General features: G+C 49.6%; 2 protein-coding genes across 5 annotated transcripts; both read right to left on the bottom strand.

Moving 5' to 3' along the window:
* Positions 1–76: 76 nt before the first annotated feature.
* Positions 77–4,467, bottom strand: MIF4GD (MIF4G domain containing). Of its 2 annotated transcripts, XM_004432750.3 has the most exons (6): positions 4,362–4,467; positions 3,261–3,392; positions 2,044–2,153; positions 1,678–1,833; positions 1,495–1,587; positions 77–663 (listed from the first exon to the last, which is right to left on the bottom strand). In XM_004432750.3, the coding sequence occupies exons 2-6, from the start codon at positions 3,346–3,348 to the stop codon at positions 436–438; spliced, it is 675 nt and encodes a 224-aa protein (XP_004432807.1). In that variant the 5' UTR covers positions 3,349–3,392; positions 4,362–4,467; the 3' UTR covers positions 77–435. The 2 variants fall into 2 exon arrangements, with proteins under 2 accessions (XP_004432807.1, XP_087297711.1); XM_087441585.1 differs by lacking the exon at positions 4,362–4,467 and having other exon boundaries at positions 77–752; positions 1,464–1,587; positions 3,261–3,667.
* An 895-nt stretch (positions 4,468–5,362) lies between these two features.
* SLC25A19 (solute carrier family 25 member 19) lies at positions 5,363–22,336 on the bottom strand. Of its 3 annotated transcripts, none has more exons than XM_087441580.1 (9): positions 22,212–22,336; positions 21,734–21,786; positions 18,891–19,034; positions 17,823–17,992; positions 17,498–17,653; positions 15,949–16,119; positions 9,833–10,016; positions 9,072–9,202; positions 5,363–7,134 (listed from the first exon to the last, which is right to left on the bottom strand). In XM_087441580.1, exons 4-9 carry the CDS (start codon positions 17,952–17,954, stop codon positions 6,952–6,954), a joined length of 957 nt encoding a protein of 318 aa, XP_087297706.1. In that variant the 5' UTR covers positions 17,955–17,992; positions 18,891–19,034; positions 21,734–21,786; positions 22,212–22,336; the 3' UTR covers positions 5,363–6,951. The 3 variants fall into 3 exon arrangements, with proteins under 3 accessions (XP_087297706.1, XP_087297707.1, XP_087297708.1); XM_087441582.1 differs by lacking the exon at positions 5,363–7,134 and adding an exon at positions 8,548–8,755; XM_087441581.1 differs by lacking the exon at positions 21,734–21,786.
* Between the last annotated feature and the right edge of the window lie 1,782 nt (positions 22,337–24,118).

Consider the following 24,118-nt stretch of genomic DNA (forward strand, 5'->3'; position numbering starts at 1 on the left):
TACAAAACGTATAAAAAGCAGTTCCTGGTGTGACTTATGCTCTGCTTCTGCCCCTTGACATCCCAAAGCATCCCACCAATGGCTATGGGTACCCATTTTACAGATGGGGAAACTGAGGCACTGAAACAGCTATTGAACTGGTGGTTACACAGTGCAGTGGTTGTTAGGAGTTGCCTTTCTCTGCCTGGTGGAAGGTGACGTGAGAGAGAGGCTGATGGGACAGTGGGGGCACGTCTGTTTGGTGTCTTCCCCAATCCCTGAATGGGGGAAGGGAACGTGCTCAGGGCAGGACCACCATGTAAGTGGGAAACATCTCAGGAACTGTTGAAAGTCTGGAAGGGAAAAAGTCTTTGGGAGAGGCAGACTCCACTTCCAGGTTGGGAGGTGGGTAGAAGAAAGGCCAGTGCTGCTGGTGAGGAAGCCTGATCAGGAGGCCTAGTCAGAGACCTCACTATAGTAATACTTGTGGGCCGCTGGGGTCGTTTTCCAGCCAGCTGCCCGGAACTCAATGATCTCCAGCAGCAGCAGCTGGGCCAGGGAGCTGAGGCCAGTTGGGAGCAGGAAGCCATCCCGGATCAGGACAAAGAGCTCATCCATGCGCTGCCTGTTCATCTTCTCCAGCTGCTCCCCTACCCGGTGCAGCTGCAGCACCAGGCAGTCCACCTGCAAAGGGGCAGGGGGAGGTGACCCCAGGCAGGGCCAGCTTATCACACAGAGCAGCCATTTACTGAGTGCTTGCTGTTTGCTAGGCACTGCGTGTGGCCCTGCACACACATTTCCCCACTTCATCCTCACGCCACCCAGTGGGTATTATCTACATCTTATGTGAAAGGCAACAAGTTCAGGGACTTGCCTGAGGTCTCTCATCTGGGCCAGGCTGGACTCAGGCCCTGTCTCCAAACTGTGCTTTTTTTTTTTACTTTTGGTGAGGAAGATTGGCCATGAGCTAACATCCGTTGCCAATCTTCCTCTTTTTGCTGAGGAAGATTGGCCCTGAGCTATCATCTGTGCCCATCTTCCTCTATTTTATGTATGAGATGCTGCCACAGGATGGCTTGATGAGCGGTACAGAGGTCTGTGCCCGGGATCTGAACCTGTGAACCCCAGGCCGCCGAAGTGGAGCGCACGAACTTAATCACTATGCCACTGGGCTGGCCCCCAAACTGTTCTTCTGAACTCCACTTTTCTACCTCCTCCACACTGCCTGAGCCTGGTTTGGTTTCTGGGCCATCTGTATCCACAGATGTATCCTATCATAGGTTGGCTTTCCTGCTGGGAAGGAAGCCTCTGAGCCAGTAGGTTTTGGCTGCTCTCTATTCTGGATCAATTCCAGACCTGGCCACTTGTCCTGTAACTGACAGGCCTTAAATGCCCCCATCAGGCTACCGCCCCAGGAAGTGATGCCCTCAAAAGCCTCCATGGCCAGTGTGCTGGCATTCTGAGCTGAGCCAAAGACTGCCCACTTCCACAGCCTTCCGTGCCAGGGCCACCCACCTCCTCCTCCTTGCTCAGACTGTCGGGCTGGGCCAGCCGGAAGAGGCAGTCATAGACAGGGTTCACCAGGGCCATCATGGGCATGTTGTTCACCTGTAGGGGGAGAGCGGGGGCCAGAGCACTGGCTTAGTGGCTGTGGGAGACAGGCCGTTCTGCTGCACAGGGGGGCTGCTGGGGCCTCACCCTTAGGTAGTCAAAGATGTTGCAGATAAAGGTGACATAGCAGACCCAGCCCTGCAGGGAGCGAGCTCGCAGCTGCTCCCGAGCCTGGTACTCCTGCTGCAACCGGTTGAGGAGTCCGCGCCGGAAGACACTCTGGCCTGCTTGCTTGCTCTCTGCCTGTGAGTCAGGGAAAAGACGGTGAGTGGCTGGGGGCGGTGCCATTGTAACCCCACCCAAGCTACCACGGCTGAGGACCCGCCTGTCCTACTCCTTTCTCTGCCTCTGAGGGAAGCCCTTTGCATCTCTCCCCTGCTGGCCAGGTCTCTGCCCACTCCTGAAGCACCTTCCTCAAAGCATCTCCCCTCTTCTCTGCCAACCCCACCCAACCTGAATGATGGCGTAGCACATGCGTCCTGCTTCTTTGCTGAACACACAGTCCTGCAGAGAATGGTCCACAATCACATTGGCCACTTTTTCCAAGTCCACAGCACCTGGATCTAGGGTAAAGATAGGCACGGAGTCTAGAGCTGTTTAATTATCACATTTGCCTCTACTTGCTTTTTTTTTCTTTTTTTCCTGAGGAAAATTGGCACTGAGCTAACATCTGTGCCCATCTTCCTCTATTTTATGTGGGATGCCTGCCACAGCATGGCCTGATAAGTGGTGTGTAGGTCCATGCCGGGATCCAAACCTGTGAACCCCGGGCTGCCAAGGCAGAGCACGCAAACTTAACTACCAGGCTACAGGGCCGGCCCCTCTACCTGCTTTTCAGAAGGATTTGAGATGTTTACAAAAGAGCAAAGAGCACTCCCATTATATGCTTACATTGAAAGAGACCAGAAAACAGGGAAGGGGGACAGTAACCCCACACAAGAGCAGCTCTAGCTGTGAGCCTCCTGGTGGCCCAGTCAGAGGAAATGGAAGATAATGTGGCTGTTAGAGACTAATCAAAGTAAAAATGCTAGTTTTTTAGGACACACATCTTTTCCTGCCAGTAGGTTGAGGAAGAAGCACCAAAAAACAATGTCTTCAACAGCAATTTTATGGAAGAAAGTGTTCTTATAATACACACACATGAACCCCTGACAAAAGTGGGCCAGGCAGGGCCTCCCGTCCCATAGGCTCACTTGGCACTTGATGGGCATTGCTAATTGTTAGCTGAGTCAACCTTCTGTCCTGAGTGCTGCAGGAAGGCATCGGTCCAGGACAATTACTGTATCTCCTCTGCCAAGCAGAACACTCCATCCTCTGTCCCAAGTCAGGCAGCTCTGCACATTCAAGAGAGCTGACTGCAGCAACGCAAAAACCAGGTCCGATATAAGGACTTAAGGGGCAGGAACTGTGTTCTCTGTGCCCTACCCCTTTCATGGGTACTTAAACTTTAAAAAAGGCTTTACAGTCTGACAGGTGACTCTGATTCATACTCCCAAATATTGGCCTAAATGTAGCTTGTCTTCCAGTTTGAGAATTATGTTGCCGACTCCTCCGAAAGCGAAGGGAGAGGGCTGGGCATTCCTGGCCTAGGGCTCAGTCCTCTAGTCCTGTCCCCTTGGCCCCTTCTCTGCAGCACTGGACCCAGGCTCAGGAGGGCTCCCCATGCTCACCTTTGATTGCTGTCTTCAGCAGCTGCTGGGTCTCTGCATCGAAAGATTGGATTTTATACTCCTCTCTACCAGGCTCCCCCATGACCATCCAGCCCCAGCAGCTCTTTACTGGGGTGGGACTAATGACAGCACCTGGGGAGGAGAGGCGAAGGGAGAGGACTCAGGTGTGCAGCATGGGGCCGGGGTTCCCAGTCCTGCAGGCCCTGGGTGGGGCTGACCAGCGCTTGGGACAGGTGCTCCTGGGAGGTTCATGACATTCAGTGGTTGGCTGAGAGTCCACCAAGCTTGGCTTCCGGTGGAGACTGGCCACCAGCCAGGCACCTGCTGCTCAGTTTAGGAACCCCTGTAGTTTCTGGGATTACATAAGAGTAAAGAGATGAAGGGCGAAATGTGCCTGTCCCAACAGGAGGCAGACTTATTCCCAGCTGATACCCAGGTTGGGATGCGGTGGCGTGCGCTGAGCTGGGGGTGTAGATAGGTGGATATTAGACACTTGCCCTACCTATATAAACCGGCCTGGAAGCTGCTGGCCCAGCACGATTCCGGGACAGTGAAAAGGCTGGGGGCTCTAAGCTGCGGACAGCTCTGTCTCACCAGGGTTCCAAGCCTCTCTCCCCGACCTTCTCCCTCAGCGTCAGTCCGAGTCCTTCGCAGTCCACAAAACCCACCCCTCCAGCCCTCGGGTTGGGGCCAGCCTGCCCGGGTGGGTGCAGGAGCCTTCTCTGCCGCCCCACGGACGGGCGAGCCCGAACTCCCCCCGTCTTGGCCAGCTTCTCCCCAGGATGGACTGGTTAAATTGGCCTCCCAAGTGGCAAGAACCCGGCCCTGCCCAGTCAGGACTCCCAATTACTGAGCTCCATTCTGGACCCTTCCTTGTAAAGAGGGGAGCGGGATGACGTGTCCTCCAGAGGTAGTCCCCGTTAGAGTCCCCTCTCCGGACTCGGTGCGTCCCCCCGGTCAAAGGAGACGACCTTGGGGGTCTCCAGACCCGGGCAGCTTCCCTAAGCCCGGAACGCCCTTCCCAGCGGCGCAGGGCCGGTAGCGGACGCCGCCGTCCAGTGTCCCACGGGCGGGAGAAGGGGCGTGAGCGCCGAGACCCACCTGCCGGGCCAGCGCCGCGCCCGCGTGCCGGGAGGCAGCTCGGCGGGCATGGTGCGCGCGCCCCGCGTCGGCGGCGCTGCTGGTGCAGCCGGCCGCGCCTTGCCACCGCTTAGGTCATTTCCTAGCGCGGCGCCGGGGCGGGGCGGCCTCGCCAGCGCCCCCTGCCGGAGCCCCGGCGACCCTGCCCTCGCCAGCCCTGCCCTCTCCTCACCCGGCTCGCCCCGGGTCTGTCCAGGACCACAACGGCTCGTCGGCGCAGGGCCGGACCTGCTCCTCCGCCCGCCTGAAGCCCTCAGTCTTAAGCGGTGGCACCGCGCCCCCCCCCCACGCCCTCACGCCAGAGGCTCAGGTTAAAATTGGGTCAGAAGAGGAGACTCGGCCCAGCCGCTCTGCGTGGGAGAAACCTGTGGAGGGCGTGGTCCGCACCCAGGACCACGGAATGGGGGTGTCCGGGAGGCGGGGAGGAGGCAGAGAAGATGGCTGGAAGGGCTGGAGTTCACAAGCGGTGGCAGTGTGGCCCCCACTCCCATCCCCTAAGGTAGAGAAGGCAGGGGGGCTGTAACGGCTGGATCAAGTCCCACTAACCTCCTCTCCTACTCAATGTACAAACGATACAGGTAAAGTAAGTTGAAATCAATGGGCCAGACCAAGAGAGGGTCCCAGTTGCCAACTTCTGACGAGTGAGGAGCTGGGAGTGACCCTAAAGTTGAGCAAGCCCCTGGCCCGTTCTTTCTTGGCTGGGGCTGGGGGAGAGTGCGGGCCCAGCAGCCCAGACAGGGCCATCCATCCCTGAGGTTGGCCCTGGGTTGCAGGAGGGCATACAGAAGGGGCTGGAAAAGAACTGCCTCTTCCCATGGCTTAGACAAGAAAGAAGTGTGGATGGCGGTTTCCTGTTGCCAAAGTTCTCTCCCCCTGTTAAAAGAGCCACCAAAGTGGTCACAGACAATGGATGAGGAAGAGACCTCTCAGCTGCAGCAAAAGAAACCAATGAGCAGGAGAGATGAAGAGAATCAAGTTTACTTCAATTGAATTTTATAAAAAATACATTCAGGCAGCTGCCTCTTAGCAGCCCCAAGCCCAGGCCTTGAGGGCCCCAAACCCTGTGGGTGTTGGAGTGCCCTCCAGCCACAGCCTGGACCTTCATAATCAGCAGCCAAGAGGAGGGAAGCTTCAGGATTCAGGGTCCCAGACATAACACAAGCCCCCAGGCCAGAGATGGGGCAGTAACATTGGGAGAAGGAGCCCAGAATCCATGGGGAGCGAGGGCCATGTCACCCACACAAGGCCTGCTCCCAGCTGCTGCCTTCCTCGTGAGTCAGTGCAAAGGCTGGAGCTAGAGTCCAGAGGTGGGGGCGGAGTGGAAGTCCTGCATGGGACTCCAGCCTGGCTCCCCCTGTAGAACCAACGCTGAAGACCAAGCTCCCTTCGGGGGTGGGGAGCACTGGGGTGGAAAGGGTAGTAGTTGTGTTCTGCAGACTTTCTTCTCCCCTTCCCCTCTATGCCTAGATGAAGATCTGTTGTGGGTTCCTGTGCTCTGACAACTCCCCAGGGCACCAAATGTGCCCTCACCAGGCTGTCTGCCCAACCCCTTCCTTCTACCAGCCCCTTCACTGGGCTGCTTCAGAGCGTGGCCCTTTTCGGGTTACAGAGGATACATACAGCACCATGCTAAGCCGAGGAGGAACACCCTGAGCGGACAGCTGATGCCAACTGGCCCAGCTGTAAGCTCCCACCCACCCAAGAGGGCTAACCCAGCCCCCGTGAAAGAGGAGTGATCCCAGTAGACTGGGGACAAGGGCTGCTAACTTTACCCACACCTCTTGCCCATCAGCGCATCTCCCCCCTTCTTGCGGGGCTGCTGGTATCTGCTTTCCCTAGAGGCCCATGGCCATGACCAGTCCTGCCTCAGGGGGAGAGAAGCCTGAGTGGGACATTTACAGACACGAAGATCTGGGCACAGGGTGTTTATAAAGTGACCAGTTCAGCTTGGACTCTTGCCCCGGAACCAGAAGCAAAGCTGCCTGAGGAAGGCAACTACTGAGAAAAATGGAATTTGTGGAAGGCAGGGATCCCTTCCCTCAAACTATGTGAGGAGGGATTTGGAAGGGAAGATGGAGGAGTAAGATAAGGAATGTGCTTTTAGCTTTAATGTCTATTAAATAAGTTGGTGGGAATAAGAGCCCCAGTGTGGGGACCAGACCCCTGCAAAGGGCCTGATCCCCGTCCTCACACTCAAGCTGCAGCCCCACCCAGAGCCAGGAGTGTTCTCTGGGCAGACGGGGTGAATATGTGCAGGATGACAGCTGTTTCCCTTAGAGCAAGCGTAGGCTAAACAGAGGAGAAGCAACCTCAAGCTCCTCCGACTGGCATGGTTGGGACCCCACAGACCAAGTCCTGCGCTCTCCCCGTGCTCTTGATTGGAGGAACCCCTTGCCATTCTGGTGGCGTCCAAGCTGGTGGGATCAAGCTGCTGCCCTGCTCCCAACAGCTCTTCAAGCTCGAGACAGCTGGCTTGAAGGAATGGAACAGGCAGCACCTCTCAGTGCAACACGACACCGTAGACCTCAGGCCACCCTTCCTGCCTTCAAGGCTAGCTGTCTGCCTTCTTCATGTGGTGGAAGAGGTTACAGAAGAGCTCGTACCAGAAAAACACAAACCCGGTGGAGAGGGCAGCCTTCAGCAGGCTGGGCGACAGGCCCTTGAAGAAGCCCTGCGCGCCTTCCTCTCGCAGCACCTGCTTGGCACAGTCCAGCAGGCCCTTGTAGCTTCGAACCTGGGGAGAGGAAGGTTACTCCAGTTAAGGAGAGAGGAGGTGACTGGCTCTATTCTTTTGTCAACATAGCACCTGGCACATCATAGCTTCCAATAAATACTTGCTGGATGAAGGAATGAATGCAAAAAAGACAGAGAATACATTAACCTCATTCTTTCTCTTCCAAGTGGGCTAATTCAGACCTAACAGATGAAGTGCCGGGAAATCAGCACTGGACAGAGCTCCTTCCTGCCCAGGAGGCTCTCAGTGACTGTGGCTCTTAAGGACCCAGTGAGAGCTCTGGACCTTCTTCCCAGAGGCACCTCTGACCCTTCACCCCATCCCACCTGGTCCCCCTTGAGCAGCAGATCTGAATCTGCCCCTTCTTAGCTCTTAGCCTGACCAGTGCCACCCCTACAGCCTGGCCCTCTCCACTTGACCACATACTGCTGCCAGACCCGTGTCCCCAAGGCACAGCTCTACTCAAGCCTTGCTCCCCTCCAAAAGCTTCAGTCACTCCCAATGATGATGACGATGATGACAACAACATTATAAAGAATCAAGTCCAAGCTCCATGGCCTAGGCATTCCACCATTTGGCCTCAACTTCCCTCCCTGACCCGCCCTTATCCCCCACTGGTCCTCCCACGGGCCCCGCCCACCTCCAGCCAATCTGGCTCACACTAGTCTCCATCAGGAACAGGGCCTCCCTCCTCTGTCCTGGGCTCTCACCAACTCTCCCTGTTCAAATTCAAGCTGTCTCTTCAGGACAAGTTGGCAAGTGGAAAATGGAGGTTATAAAACCTTGTATAGGGACCAGTCTGGTGGTGTAGTGGTTAAGTTTGCACGCTCCGCTTCGGCAGCCCAGGGTTCGCCAGTTTGGATCCCAGGCTGAGACCTATGCACCGCTTGTCAAGCCATGCTGTGGTGGCGTCCCACATATAAAGTAGAGGGAGATGGGCACAGATGTTAGCCCAGGGCCAATCTTCCTCAGGAAAAAGAGGAGGATTGGCAACAGATGTTAGCTCAGGGCTAATCTTCCCCACCAAAAAAAAAAAAAAAAAACACCTTGTATACAACCCCATTTTTGTTAAAATGTACACATGTATTTATTTATGCAAAGAAATAAAACTACAGCCAAAGATTCTGTGTGATGATCTCTGGGTGGGTGGTGGTGGAGTTACAGGTGATTTTTATCTTTCTTTTTGTCTATCTGACTTCCCTAAAGTTTTCTAGAAAGAAAATATCTTACAAATATAAACCCAATTCTTTCTCTTCCCCCAAGTCAGGAGCGCTCTCTCTCTTCCCTGTCTCCCATTCCATGGTGTCCCTCTCTTCTGACATCTGTCAGGCATATTTCTTCATGCCTTGACATCCCAGGTTCCCAGGTCCCAGGGGGAAGGCCCTGGATTACCCACCCTTGCCCCACCCCTACTCTACCACTGCCCACCACAGAGGCCTTTCACAAAATCAGTGTGCCAAAAGGCGTGAATGAAAATCCAATATGTGAAAATCGAAGCCAACTAAGGAATGTCTATTAACATTACAAAATTACCTACAACAGGGATTCTTTGGATGACAAACTCTTCTAGTGCATTTAAAATATAATTTAGTTGATCAAATTCACTCCTTTGCAGGAATACCTACAGCATAAAAAAAGCATCCCATGCACCAACGAGTCTCCTCCATGTTCTTTAATATTTTGGGGACCTTTCTACTATGAGTATACTCTTCATCCCAAACTGAACTGGACACTTTTTAAGAGCAGACACTGTGAAGCTTCCTTTGCCTGGATCTTTCCACAGTGCCTACTATACACAGGGCTTTGCGTGTGGCTTTCCCATGTGCTTGGGGATCCCTGGGGACAGGCCGGGGGTCAAAGCGCTGTTGCCCAATGGGCAGGAACTGACCTGGTTCTTCATGTGCCCAGTGAGGGGCAGGGACCGGGGGACAGCTCACCTGGCCAAAGGCAGCTCGGGCCTGCTCAAACCCTCCGACCTGCAGCCGTTTCTTGAAGAGGTCCAGGGGATACGTAAGGGTCTTACTGATGACTCCAGCTCCACTGCCACAAAGCAGGTTTTTGAGGTTCCCTGAACCAGAGAAGTGGGATTAAGGGAAAAAATGAGAGACAACTAGGGTAGACAACTTCAGAGTCATGAGGTCTAATCCTCCACCATAAAACAAAAGCCCACAAGCAACCTTCATCTCAGAGGAATTTAATCCAGGAGAGAGAGATTCAGACACAGCCACACTCGGCAAGAATGACAAGGGACAGCACTTGGTCAGGCTGGTGGCAGAAGGGGTGCGAGCCTTTACCCCGCCAGAGGCAATAAGGGCCTGCGGCCGGGCTCCGAAGTGGGACTCAGTGCAAGGCCTGCCCACCCTCCTCCCCATGCTCCCCAAACAATACACACAACCCAAACCAGGCAGTCTGCAGGGTGGAGCTCTGACAAAAATGCAAACCATGAGCCATAGTTGGAAACAAATGTCGATGACGCCACTGATGGGTGTGGCAAGAACTGGAAGAAGTAAAGGCATCTGTAAGCAGCTGGGTTTGTTTGTTTTGTGGGCTGCATTACAGAGCCAGGTTCAGAGAACTGGGGGGGTCTCAGCTTCTGACAGGAAAACTTTATTTCCTCCGTGATTCAGAACGAGATGTTATGGCCTGGGAGTGGGGTGGAATGGAGACCCAGGTTCCCTTCGTGTGAGGGCTGTCTCACCGTCTTTCCTCCCTTCGGCTGGCATGACCCACTCATACGCATGCTTCAAGGAGCTGTAAAAGGAGAACTGGAACCCGGCGTAGGGGAAGATGGCGAGCAAGGTGGGGTTCAAGCCTTTGTAGAAGACCAAGGGGCCTTCGGTCCTGTACATGGTCACCACGGCATCTCGCAGGGATTTATAGACCTGGACACCACACATGCAACTCGAGTGAGCGCGGTACGGGAATTTAAGCCCATATCATATATTCCCCTTCATCTAAAAACCCAGCTACCAGGAGCATTACTTTTCCTGCCAAGAGGACAAAGAAAATGCTGGACAAAAATCCCCAGGGTGGAGTTTCCCAGCAGCTCCTCTGCTCGCTATTTATATGACTGATATATCTGCCTGAGGGCATAGAAGTACGTGTCCAGAGACGGTCACTGCAGCATCCTGCGGAGCAGCAAAAGATGCGATGTCCAACCTCAGGTGGCTGCTTACATCAGTTATGCACACACACTCACAAGAACACAGTGTAGCTGTTAGAACAGGATGATGCAACCTACATGACTGAAAGGGAATAATCCCCCAAATACATAGTTAAAGGGACAGAGCAAGATGCAGAAGAGCGGGTGTAGTGTTTGTGGAGGAAACAAACTGTATGCAGAGATCATCCCCCACCAAGGATACCGAAGAAGGAGGAACAGCGATCATCACCTCCACAGAGGGAAACGGGGCGGCAAGGGGTGGGAGGTGAGCCAGGGAGGAGGGAGACTTACTATTACCATTTGATGTTACTTGGGTTTTTTGCCATGTGCATATATTTAACCTTTCTGAAACTGTCAACAGGCGATCTCTATGCAGGAAGACTACAGGCCATTGGTTTTTCTTAGCACCCTTCTATTAAACACGTGTTCCTCACAATGGACCACAGGGGCTGACTCTGCCCTGCCGTGGGTACAGCGGAGCATCGCCCTGAGAGGGGGTGACTGAAGGAAAGTCCACACAGAGCAGGGGAGACCGCCAGCCGCTCCTCACCACTTGGCTCCCAGACGCTGGCAGCCACTGAAGGATTTTGCCCTGGGGATTCCATGAAAGGGCTGGGCCTCAGAGGAAGGCCATCGGGCAACAAGCCCGCCCACACACCCAGAGTCCCACTCTGCTTTTCTGTGCCCCCTCTTAACACCAGGCTGGCAGCCAAGGGTCACCAGACATTTGAGGAAACGCTTCACAAAAACAGACCAAAATGATCAATGTGGGGCAGGAGAAATCATTTGTAAGGAAGAGACAGTATAGAAAGCAGAAGAAAACTAAAGAAAAAAGAAACTGCCCACAAAATTATAAATAATATTCTCAGACCATAGAGAAGGCATCACCTCCATGATAAAAGAAGATCTATTTTAAAAAGAGGTAAGATTCACAGAGCCAGCCCTGGTGGTCTAGTGGTTAAGATTCAGTGCTCTTGCTGCTGCAGCTCGGGTTCGTTTCCTGGTCAGGGAGCCACACCACCCATCCGTCTGTTGTCATACTGTGGCAGCTGTGTGTTGCTGTGATGCTGAGAGCTATGCCACGGCTATTTCAAATACCAGCAGGGTCACCCATGCTTTCAGCAGAGCTTCCAGACTAAGACAGACGAGGAAGAAGGACCCAGTCACCCACTTCCGAAAAATATTGGCCATGAAAACCCTAAGAATAGCAGCAGAGCATTGTCTGATACAGAGCCGGAAGGTGAGAGGATGGCGCAAAAAGACCGGGCAGGGTTCCGCTCTGCTGTACACAGGGCTCTAGGAGTCGGAATCGACTCGACAGCACTAACATCAAAAGATTCAAAGAACAAGAAAGCGCTCTTCAGAGAAAAATCTTTGTAACTTTGAGTTAGGCAAAGATTATCTTAGATAAAATACCAAAAGCAAAATCCATAAAAGAACAAATTGATAAATTGGACTTCATCAAAATTAAAATTAAAAACATCTGCTCTTCAAAAGATACTATAAGGAGAGCGGCTCTGGTGGCCTAATGGTTAAAGTTCGGCACGCTCTGCTTTGGTGGCCTGGGTTCAGTTCCCATCTGGCAGTTGCCATGCTGTGGCAGTGGCTCACATAGAAGAACCAGAAGAACTTACAACTAGACACAACTACGTACTGGGACTCTGGGGAGGGAAAAAAAAAAAAAGAGAGAGGGAGATTGGCAACAGATGTTAGCTCAGGGCGAATCTTTCCCAGCAGGAAAAAAAAAAAAAAAAAAAAGATACTGTAAGGAAATGAAAAGACAGCCACAGACTCAGAAAATTTTACAAACAACAAACCACCCAATAGAAAAATGTGCAAACAACTTGAACAAATATTTCGCCAAAAGTATACAGATGACAAATAAGCAGGCAAAAAGATGTTCAACATCATTAAAGAAATGTAAATTAAAACCACAATGAGATAAACCTATTCACACCTATTAGAATGGCTAAAATTTAACAGAATAAAATAAAAATACGAAACTGATAATACTAAGTATTGGTGAGGATAAGGAGCAACTGGAACTGCTGGTGGGAATGCAAAATGGCCTAGCCACATAGGAAATGGCTTGGCTTTTTCTTATAAAATTAAACATTCTTACCATACAACCCAGCAATCCCACCCCTAGGTATTTACCCAAGAGAAATGAAATGTTCACACACTAACCTGTATGTGAATGTTTATAGTGGCTTCCTTCACAGTCACCAAAAACTGGAGAACAACCTCAATATCTTTGAGCTAACAAACCATGATACATCCATTCAGTGGAAACTACTCAGCAACAGAAAGGAACCAACTACTCACACACACTACCAATCTCAAATGCATAAACCAAGTGAAGGAAACCAGCTCAAACGACTACACGGGGCATAATTCCATTTATACGACAATCTGGAAAAGGCAAAACTTTAGACAGAAAACAAAGCAATGGAGGGCCAGGCCCCATGGCCTAGTGGTTAAGTTTGGCATGCTCTGCTTCAGCCACCCAGGTTCGGTTCCCTAGCGCAGACCTACACCACTCATTTTTCAGTGACTATGCTGTGGCAGTGGCTCACATACAAAATACAGGAAGATTGGCAACAGATGTTAGGTCAGGGTGAATCTTCCTCAGCAAAAAAAAAAAAGAGGAAGATTGGCAGTGGATGTTAGCTCAGGGTGAATCTTCCTCGGGGGAAAAAAAAAAGAGAGAAAACAGACCAATGGTTAATGAAGGCTGGCGATGGAGAGGGACTGACTACAAAGGAGCAGGAGGAAATTTTGGAGGTGATGGAACCTCTGTTTTATATCTTGATTGTGGCAGTGGTTATGTCACTGTATGCATTTGTCAAAAGTCACAGAACTGTACACTAAAAAGAGTGAATTTTACTGTGTATTTAAGTTATACTTCAATAAACCTGACTAAAACAAACGAACCTAAAAAGAGCTCTTAGGAACTAACTTACGTTGGCAAATATTTTTAAAATTCAATAGAGGGTCCAAATGATAAAAGTAAGGAAACATCCCAGAAAGACAAAGAGAGCTGAACAATGGTAGAGAAAAGACAAGTCAATTAGAGGATCAATCCAGGATGTTCAACATCCAAATGACATGAATTCCAGAGAGAAAGAAAAGAAAACAACAGAGGGCAGGCAATTGTGAATAAATAATTCATGACCATTTTCCAGGCATGAAGAACATGAGTGTCCACACTAAAGGATCCATTCACAATGAATGAAAGAGATCCGCACCAGTGCACATCACTGATAAGTTTCTAGAATGCCAGGGATCAAGAAATGATTCTGAAAACTCCCAAGAGGGGGAGGGGGATAGCTTCACATAAAGGATCAGTAATCAGAATGGTTCTGGACTTCTCTTCAGCAACATTGAGAGCTACCTAGAATTCTCTACCCAGGGCCGGCCCCATGGCTTAGCAGTTAAGTGCGCGCGCTCCGCTACTGGCGGTCCGGGTTCAGGTCCCGGGTGCGCACCGACACGCCGCTTGTCCAGCCATGCTGAGGCCGCATCCCACATACAGCAACTAGAAGGATGTGCAACTGTGACATACAACTATCTACTGGGGCTTTGGCAAAAAAAAAAAAAAAAAAAAATTCTCCACCCAAATCATCAGTCAAGTGTAGGGGTAAAATAAAGACATTTTCTATCAACGCTTCTCTAAGGAAGCTACACCTCAGGATGTGCTCCACCAAAACAAGGGATTAATCAAGAAAGAGAAGACATAGGATCCAAGAAGAGAATTCCTAAGAGAACAGCTGGCAATAGTCCTAGAGCAAACAGTCCAGACTGAAGCCAGAGGGTGAAGGGTGCCAGAGTGGGGGGCACTCCATGATAACATGGGACTGATAACCACAGGCTGACCCTATTGAGAGAGTGTTTGAAGGTGAATTTGTGATAAGCATGTAGAAAGCTAAACAAATAAAATACAAGGCAATCGCTAACTTCAGGAAAGACAAAGATATGAAAGAAAATGTAATCATAATATATTTCAAGGCTCAGCAGTAACAATATTTACATAATCCTAATAGCATCAACACTGAGTATTGATTTAACCAAAATCTATTAGTCAGTTGTGCTGTAATCAGATCGGGGAGGAAGCACAGGCACACACACGAGGGTGATGGTAAAAGAGGTAAATCCTCATCTTCCACAGTAGCAGTCAGTAGTCACTGTCTATAACTTAAAAACAGGAAGGAAAGAGAGAGAGAGAGAGAGAAGTATAAGCATGTTACTTAGAATTAGCAAGTAAATAATGGAAGAAACAGCTACAACTATTAAAAGTGGTTGTCTCTGGGGATTGGAATCAGGGGGGCAGCTGGTGGTGTTTTTTCACTACAATTCATGAAAAACTACCTGTCTTTTTAACCTTTGTACACCTTATAGATTTTTGATTTTTTAAGAAAAAATTTTAAAGGTGAGGATTTACACTATGGATGCTACTCATCTAAGGAAGGTAGAGAGTTTGCAGTTTTAAACAGGTCTCTTCCCTTCACTGTCACACACAGACAATTTCCCGGTTGTCCCACAATCTAGAATCCAACATCTCAACGGTCTAAGCCAGAGAGGTAATATGCTATTCTCTTTTCTTAATATCGTCTTCACTTGTTCCTTCTCACAGACTTTTACCAAAGGTTGGAAAGTAAGAGAAGAGGATTATAGCAAACCTAGAACAGAGAAGTTGAAGGGCTGTCACCAGTCATCTTTCTTCATCCCAGCAGCCACCATGTTGCTGAGGTTTGTCTGTCCTCTCCATCTATAAACACCCTTCCCCTCCATCTCTCTGTTCAGTTCCTAGGGCCCCTTACCTCCTTTCTCCACTAGGGCAGTCACCTTAAACCTCTACTTTCCACTGAAGCGTTATCCAGAGTGATCTAGCTCTCATACCCCAATCATTTTCTTCCAGACTGTTCCCAGGGGACTTGGTCTTTCTCAACCAAAAAGTCATCAGGATGTCTCCTAAATAAAAGGGCTCCCCCAACCCATGATCTCCACCCCAAGCAACACAAAGAACTGGCAGAACTGAAACCACAGCTATTCTTAACTGGTCCTAGATCAAATTCTTAAGCAAAGAGTCACTCCCCATGAACAATATCCTAAAGCAGAAGGGAGAAAGTAGAAAAATTATTCTTTCTTGGTTGAGCGCGCACACACACACACACACACACACACACACACACACACACACCACCCTCCACACCCACACCAAATGCTATTCTTATGTATGTCCAGGAAACAGAAATTACGGTGAGGAGGTCTATTTAGGGTTTAATCCTTCGCTTTCACTCAGTAAGTTCTTCCGAGTCTGACTGAATTACCCCATTTCCTCCAATCCATTCTTTGTGGAAACCAAAAACACTCACAATAATGCAGCGATGTGATCTCAAGTCTCACTTTCCCGGGCACCTTCCCTGTCCAGCCCACCATTTGGTATCTGTTCTGTTTCCCACCTGCAGGTTCTGTCTCCCCTCTGAGGCTGTGAGCACCCTGCATGGTGCCAAGCAGTTACAGGTTTCACAAACGGACTCATGAATGGACTGAAAACCCCTGGCTCTCCCAGCTTTGCTCCCTCTAAGGAAAAGAGCCCCCAACTCCCCAACATGTTACTCAGGCGCCCCGTCTCTGGCCCAGCCACTCACCCTGGGCTCACCCTGAGCTGCAAAGCGGGTGCGCAGGACGTCCACAGGATGCACGGCGAGGGTGGCCACGCAGGCGGATAGGCCGCCACACACAAAGTGCACCGAGAAGTCACGGGCATCGTGCACACTGGCTCTGTGCACCAGCTCAGTCAGCAGTTCAAATGACAAAAACTGCAAGAGTGTGTGACAAAGTCATTGACAAACACCCCCAAATACACCACCCGCGACCCAGGTGGGGCCCAGTCCTAGGGACGAAAATCTTCTTGAGCAGTGACAAAATATAATAAACATATAATTTTGTGCAAAGGTCAGATGTCATTTTATACTCTATTTGAGTACAACCAAATACCCAAAGGGTTAAGAAAAATATATAAGAAAAATTCTATATCAGAAAGTTCTACTCATTAACTTCGTTTCCTGAGAACTGGGAAAAGATGGCCACCATCCGATTCTCGGCAGGGGACCCCCTCCATGCAGCTGGCAATGGCAATGTCTGAGAAACATTCTGCCCTGGGGCAGAAATTCTGTCAGGAGAATTCCACATATTCCATATTCCATGGTGTAAGCCCCCTTAGGCTCAGATCTTCCTCCAGCCAACTCATGACAGCTTGGGGTCCCGAGAGCACATGTTGCTGTATTTAGCCATCAGGCTGCAGTAGCCGTGTGCCAGGTGCAGAGATGGAACGGCAGCGGCACGTCAACCCGGTGCGCCTCTGACCTGGGCAATTGCTGTGATTCATAGGAGGAGCAAGCAGCAACTAGTCGGGTGCCAGCTGCCCAGGTGGGAATCCTGGCTCTGCCACTTTCTAGCTAGTGACTTTGGTTGGGTTAATTACTTAAGCTCTCTCTGCCTCAGTCTTCTCATCTGTAAAATAGGAGCGACAACAGATCCTACCTCAAAAGACTGCTGTGAGGTAATACATGTAAAGTGCTTAAAACAGGGCCCAGCCCACAATTAGTGCTGTACAAGGGCCGGCTAGCACCACTCCTACCACCGTACAGCCTTATACTATACACCACGGAATAAGCTGGTGCTCTGCTGAACGAATGAGTGAACGACAGTCAAGAAGCTTCGATTCTAACCCTAGCCCCACCACTTACAGGCTGTGGGGCCTGTAAGCTCACTCAACCTCTCTGTGATCCACACAACACCTGCTCTACGTTCCTCACGATGCTGTTGGGAAGTTCAAAGGAAGCACAGATGTGAAAACGCTCTTTTGAAAAATGACAAGCATTTGTGTCGCCATTTGCCAAGACCCATTAGGGGCATGGTGTCAAGACAGTCTCCTAGTGCAACACCTAATATTCAGTCGGTGCTAAGTCCCTGGGGCTGGGGTGACGTGGGGAAGGGAAGCCCTACGGTACAGATGTCTGACTGTGTCTTCAATTTGTCAGGTAGGTTTCCAGTTAAGACAAGTGACAAGTGTGGTGACTGCTGCCTGCTGCCCTACCCCAGGCAGCGTCGCTGTGTGCCCCACCCTACCTGTGCTCCTCCATTGAGCAACACCCCCCCACCCCCCGGGGTCTGGCCAGTTCCCCTGCCACCTACTTGGACAGCTCCATAGCCTATGGAGAGAAGCTGGGCTGGGATGTGTCCTTTCCAGAATGCTGTTGGGCCCTCCTCCTGCAAAATCTGTCTCCCGGCCTGGAGGATCCCGTGGTATTTTGCATTGGGGTCACTACAAGACAGGCGCTCAATCTGAAGCTAGGAATCAAAATTGAAAAGGTCAGGACAATAGGGGGAGGGGTGGGGTGAGAAGGAGAAATTTCAGAAAAGGTAACGAAGGCAGCGAAGAGCTTCTCCTTGACAAAATTTCAAGCTCTAGGAACTGCTTTGGCAAGAGTCCATTATGTGTAAAAAGGGTGAAGAGTACCTGGAAACGGATCTTAATGATGTCCAAGGGGCTGATCAATGCCCGAGTGACAAGTCCAGACACAGACCCAGCCACTGCCACCTCGAAATTGGAGATATTCCTGCCATCTGCTTTGGGGTCATAGCCGACCATCCCTGCCTCTGGCCCATACAATGTCCATCAGCTTCAAGCTAAATCAAGAGACATGGAGTCAACACCTGAGCAAGTTCTTAGGGTCTCTGTTCACACATCACCTCCTCAGAGGAGCCCTCCCTGACCAGCCAATCTAAAACAGCGCCCACATCACTTTTCATCCCCTCCCCCTGCTTTATTCTTCTTTATAGCATTTATATACTGGACATTTATTCTGTACATCTGTTTCTTGTCTCTCTCCCCCACTAGAATGTGAGCCCATAAAAAACACGGCCTTGGTCTCATTTGTCCATCCCTGTATTTCCAGTGCCTGAAACAGAGCCCACCATAGTAAGTGCTCATAATATTTGTTGACTGACTGAATGAACAGGCTTAGCAGGAAATCATTCACTTCCAGAGATCAACTGGCTTTCCAGGATGCCTGGTTTTATGGCAAACTTCTGCCTAAGGTAGAGTCCCAGGCTGTGTTAGCATAAGAGCAGAGCCCACTCAAGCTGCGCGCTGAGGGGAACTGTCAGACATGCTGGCTCCAGGAACAGGGCCTGAGATTCTCTAACAAGCTCATGTGATCCAAAGGAAGAGCCCAGTGACCCCTGAGCCATTTTGCATTTCCCTTCCCCATTCTTTGCACACACCTCCGGCCCACCCACAGCAGTGGAGCCACGTTATGCTATGAAATGATGCTCCCAGCCCACCTGGTCCCTGCTGACCTCTTCAACCTCACCTGGACCACTCTTCAGTCTCTTCAACCAGGGTGGGCTCAGGGCTTCTGACCAGTTCCTAGAAAACGCTGCTCGCGTTCCTATGTACGGGCCTAGCCTCTGCAATTCCTGTTCCGCGTGTCTGAAATGCAGCCCCACTCCCACTCCCCTCGCTCTTCCCAAGGCTAGCTCCTCTCATCCACCAGGGCTCAGCATCTCCAGAACACGTACTTACGTCCTTTCTAGCATTCACAGCACTTGCTAATGTGTATTCTGTCCTCTCAGCCCACAGGAGGTAGGCTCCATATGGGCCGGGACTCAGCCCAGTTACAGCCGTATCTCCAGAGATCAGCACAGTGCCTGGCACACCCCAAAGGCTCTAAAAACAATGAATGAACAAATGATTATAAGCCACGTAACTTTTGGATTATAGAAGTAATACTGACCTTGCAGAAAGAGAGAGGGGGAAAAAACCCCAACATCTTAACACTTTTCATATATTCCCTTCTGTTTTTTTTCCTGTACAGGGCTTTTAAAATGCAGAATATCATAAGCGTGATTCCATGTTGCTACAAGATCTTCATAAATATCATTTTTAATGGATAAATAATATTTCATTGAGTAGCTGTGTCATAATTTGTTGGGCACTGGGGTTTTAAAAATATATATATTTATTTAAAAATATCTAATTCCATTTTTATCTAGAGCAGAGTTTCTCAACCTCAGCACTGTTGACATTTTAGAATGGATAGCTCTTTGCAGTTGGGGGCTGTCCTGTACATTGCAGGATGTTTAGCAGCACCCATGGTCTCTACCTACTAGATGCCAGTAACACCACACTGCCCTTGTGACAACCAAAAATGTCTCCAGACATTGACAAATGCCCCCTGGTGTGCAGAACTGCCCCTGGTTGAGAACCACTGTTCTAGGGCTGACCCCGCGGCTTAGCAGTTAAGTGTGCGCGCTCCACTACTGGCAGCCCGGGTTCGGATCCCGGGCACGTACCAATGCACCACTTCTCTGGCCATGCTGAGGCCGTGTCCCACATACAGCAACTAGAAGGATCTGCAACTATGACATACAACTATCTACTGGGGCTTTGGGGGGAAAAAAAAAAAAAGGAGGAGGATTGGCAATAGATGTTAGCTCAGAGCCGGTCTTCCTCAGCAAAAAGAGGAGGATTAGCATGGATGTTAGCTCAGGGCTGATCTTCCTCACAAAAAAAAAAAAAAAAAAAAAAAGAGAACCACTGTTCTAGAGAAATACTAGCATGGGTGTGTAAAATGTCACTCATTGCATCCCTGTTTGTAAAACTGCATATAATGCAAATGCTTATCAACAGAGGGATAGGTAAATATACTAAGTCACATCCAGGCAATGGAATACTATGCAGCCATTAAAAACAATGAGCCACATTCAGATAATGATAGTGGCATCTGGAAGAGCCCTGAGTCCTATCTGTACTTTCCCCAGCATAGCTCCAGGAGGCGCTCTCCAAATAGGAGCCTGCTGCCTCCAGGTGCCGTCTGTGGCTCTGCCTGCCCCAAACCCTACGACCTTCCTGGAGAGAAGATGGTAGCCACAAAAGTAAAAGGTGAGAAACTGGATGAGGAGCTGAAAAAAATGGAGCAAAACAAGACAGCAACCACTAGGTACCGCCAGAAGAAGAAGGCAGTGCAGGAGGCCCTCACTGGTGAGTGTAAGGAGCTAGAAAAGAAGAACAAGGCTCTGAAAGAGAGGGCAGATTCCCTGGCCATGGAGATCCAGTATCTGAAAGATTTGATAGAAGTCCAAAAGGCGAGGGTCAAGAAAAGGGTCCCCTAGTTAGGGAAGTCAGGAGTATGTGTGCTTGTACATAGGAGGCTTGCGCTGAAGCTTGTGTGCCGCAATAAATTATTTTGTAGTGAAAGTAAGAAAAAAAAGAATGAGCCAGAGCTATACACACACCTGAAAAGATATCCATAATAGACTGAAACATGAAAAAAAGCAGGTTTCAGAACAGTATGTCTAGTATAACCCCATTTTTGCAAAAGAAAAACAGTAAGACCTACATACACCCTGTACAGTTGTATAAAGCAAAGAGGAAGTCTGTAACAACACACACACACCAACAGGTTGGTAAGGTTACCACCAACAGGTCGGTTAGGTTGGGGGAAGGGTTGGCAAGGGAAGAGAGTAGGTAGATCTCTTCCTTTTTCTTTAGACAATTCTATATTGTTCGAATTTCTTATGGCCCCCAAAAACCCCAACTAAAACTAAATATAAAATGATTTTAGAAGGGACCTCAGAACTAACCTAGTTCCTGAATACCTTTAGTAACAGGGAAGTCAGTGCCCATACAGGACAACCTCTGCCCCACCACTGATTCCTCTTCTCCTCTCACCCACCCTGGGACTCTGTCTGAAACACTCCCTCAGCCCCAAGCCCTCACATTTCTGAAAGTACCAAAGTAGTGCTTCAAAACACCCTTAAAATTAACAAGACATTTCCATGGGGCTCTATCAGCAAAGTGTTCTAAAATAATATTTTATTGAAAGTCTAATGGTATGAAACCTCCCGACCCCTGCCAGGAATGTGCCCATCTCTTGGTACCTTCTCGCCGTACTCTCAAAGGAAGAGCCCTGCCTTTCCCACCAACTTCTTTGTGTCATTAGCTCAAGCTGCTTCTCCCCAGGCACCAGTGAGGAGCAGTTTAAACATGGGGGCAGGTGATCAAAAGGCAGAGCCTCTCCTAAAGTTACCCAGGGACTGCTCAGGTCACACTGCGCAGTGTCAGTTTCCTGCCTGTGGGGGGAAGGAGGCATTTCTATAAATAAGCAGCTTTGCACAGCTGGAAATAACCTTGGCCCTCAGATCAAGAAGCCTGAGTTCAAGTGCTGCCTGTCCCATGTACTTTGGGCAGGTTTACTTAACCTAGGCTCAGTTTTCTCTTCTGGAAAATGGGAATGATGTCTGCCTTGCCTAGCCCAGATTGCTGGGAGGATCATGCAAGATACCATATACGATAAGTTTTGTAAAAAAGGTAAAAGTCTTATACACATAAAGGGCTGGTTAAATATAGTCCAACGGTGGCCTTACTTTTTCTGCTTGTTCAAAATTTCCTTCTCCTACCAATAAGCCTTGATATTTATCTAAAAAGACAAAATAAAAATGAAACACGATTATATACATGATATATATAATACAGCACCCAGAAAATGGGGATCCGTTGGTGTGAGGGGCAGGGCGGGTGGGGTGTGTGTGAATTTGCCTTCGCCCCTCCCCTTCTCTTATTGCGGAAGCCGCTGGTGCTCGGGTATGCAGGTGCCCCGCGGTGAGCGTTTGTGCCCATGTGTTCAGCTGAGGGTCTCTGCAGATGTCCCCGCGTGAGGACACAGGTGTCAGGTGTGCCTCAAGGCGTGTGTTTCTCCCCGAGTCCGAGAAGACGCCCGAGAGCTGGGCACCCGCGCACACAGGTGCCCCGGGTGTGTGCGGGGTTTTGCCTCCTGCGTCCCTGAGATGCTTCTAAGGTCAGGCGTGACACGTGTGAGTACAGTCCCTGCCCCCGTGTGAGTACCTGTGCCTGTGTGCTCCCCCCGGGAGCGAGGGTGCAAGTTCCCGAGCTGACGGCGAGCAGACTGGAGGTAGAGGTCATTCACCGAGCTCGTAGGGCGCGGCCCCTCTCCCCGCGTTTGCTCCCTCCCTCCTCACGCAGTCTAACAGTAAAACTCAACTGCGCTCTGCAGTAACTGACGGGCTCCTGAGCCAATCACCGCGCAGCTTCCGACAGACGCTGGGCCAATGGTTGTACACTCGGTACCCGGCCAACGCCTCCCGCAAGGTGTCTCTGGGTAATGTAGTCGCCGCTACCAAGGCTGTCCCCCTGCGAGGCGCAGAGCCTCCTGGGAAATGTAGGTTCACTACGCGCGCGTGCGTAGATGTTACCCACGTGTCGGAAGGAGGCGGGTCCCGAATTCAGGCTGCGCGCTTGTAAGTCGCCCCGCTAAGTGGCGTGTGACTCGGCTCAGCCAGCGGGCGGGTGGAAGGGGAACTTGACTCGCTTTCCTCAAAACCCTCGAAGTCCCGGAACCCGGATAATCTAAACTTGGAAAAGATGGGGAGAAGCTTAGCAAAAACCTGGAGGGTGTGGGGGACAGAATAGATGAGTTTTTAAGGCCCGGACGAGGACGGCAAAAACATAGAGGTTTTGTTTCCCTCTAGGGTTTATTATGCATAATTTCTCATTATAAAAATATAGAGACACATTACAGAAAATGTAGAAATGAAGGGGGAAATGACTCATCCTACCGCTCTCACGCAAGTGGCATCAGCGTTTTGGAGGACAGTATTTCTTCCTGATTTCTTAATTGCAGTTTTCACACTAGTGCAATCATTTTGACGCACAATTTAAAAACATGTTTACTGCACAATTTAAAAACATTTCATATATATACAAAAGCAGAATAATCTAATGAACCACCATATAGTCATTACTCAACTTCAACAATTAACCAACTCGTGGTCAGTTTTGTTTCCTTTATACCTGCACCTACGTCGCTCCCCACGACATTTTGAAGTAAATACCAGACATCAGTGATTTCACCAGTAAACACTTTAGAATGTGTCTTTAAAAGACAAGCATTCCCCTTTTAAAACATGTCCCCCAAACTATCACGTGCCCCCCCAAATCAACAAACAATAATTTCCTATCATCAAATATCGAATTAGTTACAGTTCTCTGATTGACCTATAAATTTCATTTTTAAAAAGTTTGTCTGAATTGAGATCCAAGCCTTACTTTGCAGCTGGTTATTTCAAGTCATTTTAAATCTATGGTCCCTCTTCCTCTCTTTTTCACTTGCAATTTCTTTCATTTTTTTTCCTTCCTTTTCTCTATTTTATTTGTTTTTTAAGAAACTAGTTGGTTTATCCTGTAGAGTTTTCCTTAGTCTGGTTCTTGCTGGTGGCATCCCCATGGTGGTGTTTTAACATCTTCCTCTGTCTCCTGTGTTCCTTCTGCATATTGGTAGTTAGATCTAAAATGTCTGATTAGATAAGGATTGATTTTTTTTTTGACAAGACTATGTACATGGCACTGTGTACTTCCATGAGGAGATTCATAATGCCTTCTTGTCTCTCATTTTGTGATATTTGCAGCCATTGATGATCATTGTATTGATTAGGGTTTGTAAATAGTGATATCATTTCAGCATTTATTAGCTGGACTACCTGTGAAGAGGAACATCCCTTCACTGGCTAATTGATTGTGTGAGGTACACTTCATATAAGAAAGGCAGGATAAATGCGTGATTCTTTACCTTTAGCAGTTTTCAAAATAATTACTTGGTTCCTTAGTATCTTCCAAAGGTTATTGATCAATGAGGTTTATTATTATTATTATCATCATTGTGGACATATCGTATTTTATATCTATCATTATGAACACATGGATTTAAACATATTTGTTCTCTTTGAATCCACATA

This window comes from Ceratotherium simum, chromosome 16, assembly GCF_057802395.1.
Source record: "Ceratotherium simum simum isolate JZ-2026a chromosome 16, ASM5780239v1, whole genome shotgun sequence".
Classification (NCBI taxonomy): Eukaryota; Metazoa; Chordata; class Mammalia; order Perissodactyla; family Rhinocerotidae; genus Ceratotherium; species Ceratotherium simum.

Excerpts from the sequence above, each read along its gene's own strand:
- MIF4GD (XM_087441585.1), bottom strand. The coding sequence starts at position 3,348 with ATGGTCATGGGGGAGCCTGGTAGAGAGGAGTATAAAATCCAATCTTTC. Across the intron at positions 2,154-3,260 it reads GCTGAAGACAGCAATCAAAG|ATCCAGGTGCTGTGGACTTG; the intron begins GTGAGCATGGGG and ends TCTTTACCCTAG. Across the intron at positions 1,834-2,043 it reads TGTGCTACGCCATCATTCAG|GCAGAGAGCAAGCAAGCAGG; the intron begins GTTGGGTGGGGT and ends CCTGACTCACAG.
- SLC25A19 (XM_087441581.1), bottom strand. The coding sequence starts at position 17,954 with ATGGTCGGCTATGACCCCAAAGCAGATGGCAGGAATATCTCCAATTTC. Across the intron at positions 17,654-17,822 it reads TCATTAAGATCCGTTTCCAG|CTTCAGATTGAGCGCCTGTC; the intron begins GTACTCTTCACC and ends TTTGATTCCTAG. Across the intron at positions 16,120-17,497 it reads TAGGCTATGGAGCTGTCCAA|TTTTTGTCATTTGAACTGCT; the intron begins GTAGGTGGCAGG and ends ACACTCTTGCAG.